This window comes from Zophobas morio, unplaced genomic scaffold, assembly GCF_036711695.1.
Source record: "Zophobas morio isolate AGI-343-1 ecotype UQ-CSIRO unplaced genomic scaffold, CSIRO_AGI_Zmor_V1 ptg000022l, whole genome shotgun sequence".
Classification (NCBI taxonomy): domain Eukaryota; kingdom Metazoa; phylum Arthropoda; class Insecta; order Coleoptera; family Tenebrionidae; genus Zophobas; species Zophobas morio.
The window spans coordinates 2,259,131-2,268,139 of record NW_026972127.1 but is presented as its reverse complement, the minus strand read 5'-3'; the positions used below and the strand labels follow the sequence as shown (position 1 = coordinate 2,268,139).

The following is a 9,009-nucleotide window of genomic DNA, read 5'->3' as shown; positions in this document are numbered from 1 at the left end:
TAGGGGTTCTGCAGCGCCGCCCCTTTTAGCGAGGACCCCGGGCCGACAAAAATTCGCGAAGAATGCGATTACACTGTAAAAATAACCCTAGAAATGGCAAGGAGCGGCAACGCCCCACGTCCCGTAAGAGTGTACGCCGACGGCGCGTTCGATTTGTTCCATCAGGGTCATGCCAAAGTCCTCATGCAAGCAAAGCAGGCCTTTCCCAATGTCTACTTGATTGTGGGAGGTATATGTTTTTTATTGTTTTTGTTCAGGTTGAGATGCGTGCGAGATGAGGGGCGTTCATTTCGCTGTCGTACGGTGACCCGGGGTGATTTGAATTGAATCGGTGGGACGGTTTGTGTGTCACGGAGGCCATTGTCTTGTTAGAATTATGACTGGGTTTTTGAAATTTATGTTGGATGCGTGCGATTATACGGGGTTACGTAAGCAAGGGGCTGTTGTTTGCGGATAAATTGACCGCAGAAACCACAGAAGGTGGCTTTTTAGAAGGTCGTTTTCATTAGAGTCGAATCAAAGCGATAAGTGACTAAATATGGAGATTTGTGTGTACGTGGCAAGATGCACCTTGGCAAAAATTGGAATCTAAAATATTTTTGATGTTTGAAATTTTGGTGGTAATATTCCACTTGCAGTTAAAATATGACGCCTAAAGAGGTCAAAATCATTTGTATGTAGTTATTATGCTGTGACTAATGAAGTGTCACCTTGAGTGTTAAAAACGTAATTATGTAGGGTACTGTGATAACATTCTGTGCCTGAAGAACTAAAATCGGAATAATACAATTTTTCGATAAGACGATGCTCCACTTCATTAGTGTAAAATTGGTCTTAAAACAAAAATAGTGCGTTGTAATATTAGAAAATGCCACATTATACTTCATTATTTTAAATTTTGTTCACGCTGACTATTTTACGAATTTTTTTTTCGACAAGACAGTGCCCCGCTTCATAATGGAGTTGATTTAGAAAATGTTCTCAGGTCACCTGATTCCGAGATATATATATTTTTTATAAATTAGGTTTTTTATCGGAGTCATGAAATTTTATGTTTTTATAATCTAGTGTTTCCTTCCTATTAAAATATGCAATAAAAATTTACGGCTTCCATTCAAATCAAGGACACCATAAATCTGACGCCAAAAAGAAAGCATTTTAAAGTTACTTTTAGAAAAATGAAAGGAAGTTTTCGGGTTTCTTTTTTTCAAATTTTATTCCTAAATTTTTTACAGAAATTTGAAGAATTAAAAAAAAATGGTTTAAAAGAGCCCCGAACCAAATTTTTGAGAATATTAAACGTCAAAGTTGACTTCAATTTCGTAATTCTGATTTGTTTTGATGAACTGCATGTCTAATAATGGACAATTAAATAATTCGTTAGCAATAATTTAATAATAAAATAATTTGCTAGAATACGATCTGTCAGTTAAATTTTCAAAAATTTGCTTCAGGAATTTTTTCAACAATTTTTTTCTAGTTCTTGAGTGCCTTCTTAACGTACCGTCGAGCTTGTCCGTAATTTTTTTGATCACCCTGTATTTTTTATAAAAATAGTTGTTTTTTTCCGGTTCGGTCTTTTTTTTTCAAATTTCATTCCTGATTTTTTTACAGATATCATTTCTGTATATTTTACGGACACACTGTATAAAAAACAGGCATTTGAACATCTCCTTTTAAGAATCTTTCAAAATGTATACTTCAATTTTTTAAAATAGCTGGTACGTTTATGAACACTCTGTATTAAAAAAACATTCAGTTCATTTAACTAGTTTTGGTGTTGCCTAAAATCAAGAAAATGTTAATTTTAGTTTTTCAAATTTCGAAGAGAAATGTTTTTAAGATTTTTTTATCATTTCGGAATTTTCAATTTTACTGAATTTTAATCCTTCATAAATTTATAACTTTCAGAATTTGAATGCGTTATTATTTGAGATTTAATGCGATTATGCGACTGATTTTAATGTTTCCCTATACAGGGTGATCAAAAAATGACGGATAACCTCGATGGTTATTAAGAAGGCTTTGAAGAACTCGAAAAAATTGTTAAAAAGATCTCTGAAACAAATTTTTGAGGATATTTAAACGTCAAAGTTGGAAAATTAACTTCGTAATTCTGATTTGTTTTGATCGAACCCAATAGACAATTAAATAATTAGTAATTAAAAATGTAACAATAATTTGCTAGAATTTGTCATTTTTAACTGTTGACAGATGTCATTTTTGACAATTTTTACAGTGTCAATTAAGTTCAAATTCTTCGACTTTGAAGTTTAACAATTTTTTTCGAGTTCTTGAGAACCTTCTTAACGTACCGTCGAGCTTGTCCGTAATTTTTTTTATCACCCTGTATATATATTTTTTATAAAAATAGTTTTTTTTTTGTTTTTTTCGGTTCGGTTTTTTTTTCAAATTTCATTCCTGATTTTTTTTTTACAAGTCATTTCAGTATATTTTACGGACACACTATGTAAAAAAATAGGCATTTGAACATCTGCTTTTAAGAATCTTTCAAAATGTATATTTCAATTTTTTTAAATTTTTGGTACTTTTATGAACACCTGTATAAAAAAAACATTCAGTTCATTTAATTAGTTTTGGTGTTGCCTAAAATCAAGAAAATGTAAATTTTAATTTTGCAAATTTCGGAGAGAAATGCTATTAAGAATTTTTTATCGTTTCGAAATTTTCAATTTTACTGAATTTTAATCCTTCATAAATTTATAACTTTCAGAATTTTAATGCGTTATTATTTCAGATTTAATGCGATTATGCGATTGATTTTAATGTTTCCATATATAGGGTGATCAAAAAATGACGGATAAACTCGTTGGTTATTAAGAAGGCTTTGAAGAACTCGAAAAAATTGTTAAAACGATTTTTGGACCAAATTTTTGAAAATATTGAAAAATCAAAGTTGAAAAATTAACTTCGTAATTCTGGTTTGTTTTGATCGCACCCAATAGACAATTAAATAATTAGTAATAAAAAATGTAATAATAATTTGCTAGAATATGTCATTTTTTACTGTGGACAGATGTCATTTTTGACCATTTTTAGAGTGTCAGTTAAAATTCTTCGGCTTTGAAGTTTAACAATTTTTTTCGAGTTCTTGAGAGCCTTCTTAACAACGTACCGTGGAGCTTATCTGTCTTTTTTTCTCATCCTGTATATATATATATTTTTTATAAAATAGTTTTTTTTTCATTTTTTTAAATCATTTCAAAGTCCCTTTTCAAAAAACGAAATGAAACTGTGGTGTTTTTTTTTTCAAATTTCATTCCTGATTTTTAAACAATTGTCAATTTTCACGATACAGGGTGATCAAAAAATGACGGATAACCTCGATGGTACGTTGTTAAGACGGCTTTGAAAAACTCGAAAAAATGGTTAAAAACATCTCTGAACCAAATTTTTGACAATATTAAACCTCAAAGTTGAAGAATTTTGATGGACTGCGTGCCCACTACACAATTGAATAATGTAATGTAAAAAATGTTTTCAACAAGACAGTGCTTTGCTTCATTATGCCCTTGATTTTGGGGTTCCCCTATATAGGGTGATCAAAAAATGACGAATGACCTCGATGGTACGTTGTTAAGAAGGCTTTGGAGAACTCGAAAAAATGGTTAAAAAGATTTCAGAACCAAATTTTTGAGAATATGGAACGTCAAAGTTGAAAAATTAATTTCGTAACTCTGATTTGTTTTGATGGACTGCATGCCCAATAAACAATTTAATAATTAGTTATTAAAAATTTAATAATAATTTGCTAGAATATGGTCCATAACGTCATTTTTTACTGTTGACTGATGTCATGTTTTTATAAAATCGTTATTTTTTTTGCATTTCAAAATTGCTTTTCAAAAAATTGAAATGAAACTTTCGGGTTTTTTCAAATTTCATTTCTGATTTACTTAACCAATTCATTTCAGTCTATTTTTACGGACACACTGTATAAAAAGACCGCGCACTTCTATTGATCGATTTGAATGTTACGCAAAAATAAAAAAATAGGCATTTAAAGATCTGCTTTTAAGAAGCTTTCAAAATGTATATTCCATTTTTTTTAATTTCTGGTAGGTCTATGAACAGCCTGTATAAAAAGAAAACATTCAGTCCTTTTAGTTAGTTTTGGTGTTTTTTTAATCATTATTTTCGAGTTCTTGAGAGCCTTCGTAACAACGTACCGTCGAGCTTATCCGTCATTTTTTAATCACCAGGTATATATATTTTTTACAAAATAATTGTTATTGTTTTTTTTTTCGGAGCATTGAAATTTTATATCTTTATAATCTAGGATTTTCGTGTTGTTAAAATATGTAATAATAACATAGAGTTCCTATTAAAATCAATGACAATTTTTTTAAATTTCTGGTAGCTTTATAAACACCCTGTATAAGAAAACCCATTCAGTTGTTTTAATTAGTTTTGGTGTTTTTTTAATCATTATTTTCGAGTTCTTCAGAGCCTTCTTAACTACATACCGTCGAGCTTATCCGTCATTTTTTGATCACCATGTATATATATTTTTTACTAAATAGTTGTTATTTTTTTTTTCGGGGCATTGAAATTTTATATCTTTATAATTTAGTATTTTCGTGTTATTAAAATATGTAATAATAACCTAGGGTTCCCATTAAAATCAATGACTCTACAAAGAAGGCATTTCAAAGTTGATTTTCAAAAAATGAAAGAAACTTTCGGACTTTTTTTCTGAATTTTATTCCTGATTTTTTTTATATACAAATTAATCCTGTTTGTTTTTGCGGCCACACTGTATATTCAGTTCTATTAATGGATTTGTGTGTTGATGAAAAATAAAAAAATGGACATTTAATTATCCATTTAAAAAAAACTTTCAAAATGTATTTCAATTTTTTTTTTAATTTCTGGCAGGTTTGTGAACACCCTGTATAAAAGAAACATTCATTCAGAAGAAAATAAATATAATTTTCGGGGAGATTTGTTAATAAGAAATTTTTATCATTTCGAAAATGAAAAACAAAAAAATTTATAAAATCGAAACAGTGAAAAATCGAAAAATTGTAAAATACAGAAAATAAAAAACCAAAACTTCCAAATCCAAAATTTCAAGAAATAAAAAATTAAAGATCTAAAAATTGAAAATTGAAAACTCGAGAAATTTTAAATCGGAAAACTGAAGAACAAAACAAAAAACAAAAAATTATGATATCCAAACATTGAAAAATCGAGTAAGTAAAAAAACTAAGAAAATTGAAAACTGTAGAAACTCAAATCTAAAAAATGCAAAATCCAAAAATTGATAAAATTCAGAAGTAAGAAAATAGGAAAAATTGCAAATAAAAAATCTGATGTTATGAAAAATTGAAAAATCTGAAAAATTTGAAAATGAAGATGTATATCGTATAAATGAAAAAACGAATGAAAAATTAAAAAAAGTACAGATCGAAAAATTGAAGAAACGAAAAATTCAGAAAATTGAAATTGAAAGAACAAAAAAATTATAAAATCGAAACAATGAAAAATCGAAAAATTGGAAAATACAGAAAATAAAAAACCAAAACTTCCAAATCCAAAATTTCAAGAAATGAAAAATTAAGGAATCTAAAAATTGAAAATTGAAAACTCGAGGAATTTTAAATCGAAAAACTGAAGAACGAAACAAAACAAAAAATTATGATATCCAAACATTGAAAAATCGAGGAAGTAAAAAAAACTAAGAAAATTGAAAACTCTAGAAACTCAAATCTAAAAAATGCAAAATCCAAAAATTGATAAAATTCAGAAGTAAGAAAATTGGAAAAATTGCCAATAAAAAAACTGAAGTAATGAAAAATTGAAAAATCTAAAAACTGAAAAACTTGAAAATGAAAACTCGAAGAGATGTATATCGTATAAATGAAGAAACAACAAGAATGAAAAATTAACAAAAATATAAATCGAAAAATTGAAAAAAGTGAAATTGAGAGAACAAAAAATTTATAAAATCGAAACAATGAAAAAACGAAAAATTGTAAAATACAGAAAATAAAAAACCAAAACTTCCAAATCCAAAATTTCAAGAAATGAAAAATTAAAGAATCTAAAAGTTGAAAATTGAAAACTCGAGATATTTTAAATCGAAAAACTGAAGAACAAAACAAAAAACAAAAAATTATGATATCCAAACATTGAAAACTCGAGTAAGTAAAAAGACTAAGAAAATTAAAACTCTAGAAACTCAAATCTAAAAAATGTAAAATAAAAAAATGGAAAAATTCAGAAGTAAGAAAATTGAAAAAATAGCAAATAAAAAAATTGAAGTAACGAAAAATTGAAAAATCTAAAAACTGAAAAATTTGAAAATGAAAACTGGAAGAGATGTATATCGTATAAATGAAGAAACAACAAGAATGAAAAATTAAGAAAAATACAGATCGAAAAATTGAAAAAACTGAAATTCAAAGAACAAAAAATTATAAAATCGAAACAATAAAAAATCGAAAAATTGTAAAATACAGAAAATAAAAAACCAAAACATCCAAAATTTCAAGAAATGAAAAATTAAAGAATGTAAAAATTGAAAATTGAAAACTCCAGGAATTTTAAATCGAAAAACTGTAGAACAAAACAAAGAACAAAAAATTATGATATCCAAACATTGAAAAATCGAGTAAGTAAAAAAACTAAGAAAATTAAAACTCGAGAAACCCAACTCTAAAAAATGCAAAATCCAAATTTGAAAAATTGCAAATAAAAAAACTGAAAAATCTAAAAACTGAAAAATTTGAAAATGAAAAGTCGAAGAGATATATATCGTATAAATGAAGAAACAAGAATGAAAAATTAAGAAAAATACAGATCGAAAAATTGGCGAAACGAAAAATTGAAACTGAAGGAACAAAAAAATTATAAAATCGAAACAATGAACAATTGTAAAAATAAACAAGTCTTGCCTGAATGCCGGTCATTTCCGGGTCAGTGGTGGGTCTTAAAAATCTAACAATAAAAGTATATTATATGTATAAAAGAAACATTCAGTTTTTTTAATCAGTCAAAAGAAAATAAATAAGAAAATTTTTATAATTTCGAAATTTTCAAGGGAATAATTTTTAGAATTTTAATGCGTTATTATTTCAAATTAATGTAAAAATGTTTTTAACAAGACAGTGCCCCGCTTCATTATGCGATTGAAAATAGGAGAAAACATTGATTTTTTTTAATTCCTAAATTTGGAAGAAATTTTTGTTCCAAATAGCTTTTTTTTAAATTATTCGAAATTTCGCAAAATTTTGATTCGGAAGTTCTACCAAATATTTTCTGAATGTTCGATCAGAATAAAAAAAATACAAAAAAATCCACGAAATAAACTGTAAACACTTAAAACCATATTTAGCTTTTTTATCAAATAATAACAACAAACAAAACGAAAATAATTTTTTCACTTGAATTCACTCACAAAATAATCTGTATAATGTGTACGATATCATTTAATGTATTTGTTTAATTTAAACCGCAACGAAAAAAAATAATCACAGAATTAAGTGTTTTAAATGACAATTAACGATAATTCCTACGCAATTAAATTTATAAGAAGCCTAATCAAAATTCACAAATGGATGTTACCTAACACGTGATTTTTTTAATTTTATAAATGAGGGAGTGACACATGACGTCAACGTTACGTAACGGTCGAAACAAAAAAATGACGATTCAAATCACGCAATATTAAAGAAAAATATATCAGTGTCAGTTGTAAAAAAAGTTAGGATTTTTCGAAGGTGAGCCGAAAATAGTTGTTATCAAATGATAACGAGATTAGTTTTAAAAATGTTACATAATAAATGTAATATACTGATAAAGTCGGTAATGGGTCACAATTTTTTTGAAAGAAAAAATCTCGTATACATCTCAAACTTGATTGTACAGGATGCTATCTAACACAACCCCCCATCTTCGAAATGAGTTTCACAGACTACTTTACTCATTTTTAATTAACACTGTCCAGAGAGTTGTAAATTATTCTCACAAGTCGACAAACGTTCAATAAAAACAAGATACTTTCCCAGACGACGTGAATATTATTATAATATATTATAACAATTCGAAGAACCCATCGACTACAATGGGTCACGTGTCAAACGTGAGCAGCTGCTTCGACTTTCTTCTCTTCCTCTTGACGAAGTAAAAGCATTTGCTCGATTATGTTTTTAAAACTTGTGGGCACAATTTACACCCGCTAGCACCCACTCTAACACAATTCTCCCCAGTATCCAACGACGAAATGCTGCACGAGCTCAAAGGCCGCACCGTCATGACCGAGGAGGAGCGCTACAACGCAGTGCGCCACTGCAGGTACGTGGACGAAGTCCTGCGTGACGGCCCGTGGGAGTACTCGGACGAGTTCCTCGAGAAGAACAAAATCGACTTCGTGGCCCACGACGACATCCCTTACGAGGCCGAAAACACCGAGGACACCTACGGGGAGCTGAAAAAGCGAGGGATGTTTTTGGCCACTCAGAGGACCGAAGGGGTTTCCACGTCGGATATAGTGGCCAGGATAGTCCGGGATTATGATATCTACGTTCGGAGGAACTTGGCTAGGGGGTACTCAGCGAAGGAGCTCAATGTGTCGTATATCAAAGAAAAGACGCTAAAATTCCAGAACAAGATGGACGAGTTGAAGGATAAGGGGAAGAATTTTATTGATACTATAGGGGAGCGGACCGACGATATTATAATGAAGTGGAAGGACGAATCGCGCGAGTTCGTCGATAGTTTCTTGGAGTACTTTTTCAAGAAACCCATGAGGATCTGGAAGGAGTCGAAGGAGAAGTTGTTCAAGGCGCTGACTCCTCCCGGGACGCCGCATTCCGGGACGGACGACGAGGACGACAGTCCTCCAAGAAAAGTCCGACGCGTGTGCTAGTTTTATTGTTTTTATATTTTTGATATTTATTAAGCTGTACTTAATAGCGTTGACTGTAGTAATTATTTTAATAAATGTTAACGAAAAGAGTTCGTTTTGATTGAATCCGGCGGCCA

The 9,009-nt window shown here is 29.5% G+C and overlaps 1 protein-coding gene across 1 annotated transcript in view; it reads left to right on the top strand.

The window, feature by feature from the left end:
- The window catches only part of LOC135133745 (choline-phosphate cytidylyltransferase B-like), a 30,906-nt gene extending 21,926 nt beyond the window's left edge, over window positions 1-8,980 (top strand). The window contains exons 3-4 of the mRNA XM_064062237.1: window positions 4-229; window positions 8,235-8,980. Coding sequence (XP_063918307.1) covers window positions 4-229; window positions 8,235-8,893 — 885 coding nt within the window. The 3' untranslated portion in view covers window positions 8,894-8,980. The remainder of the gene's footprint in view (window positions 1-3; window positions 230-8,234) is intronic.
- Window positions 8,981-9,009: the final 29 nt, after the last annotated feature.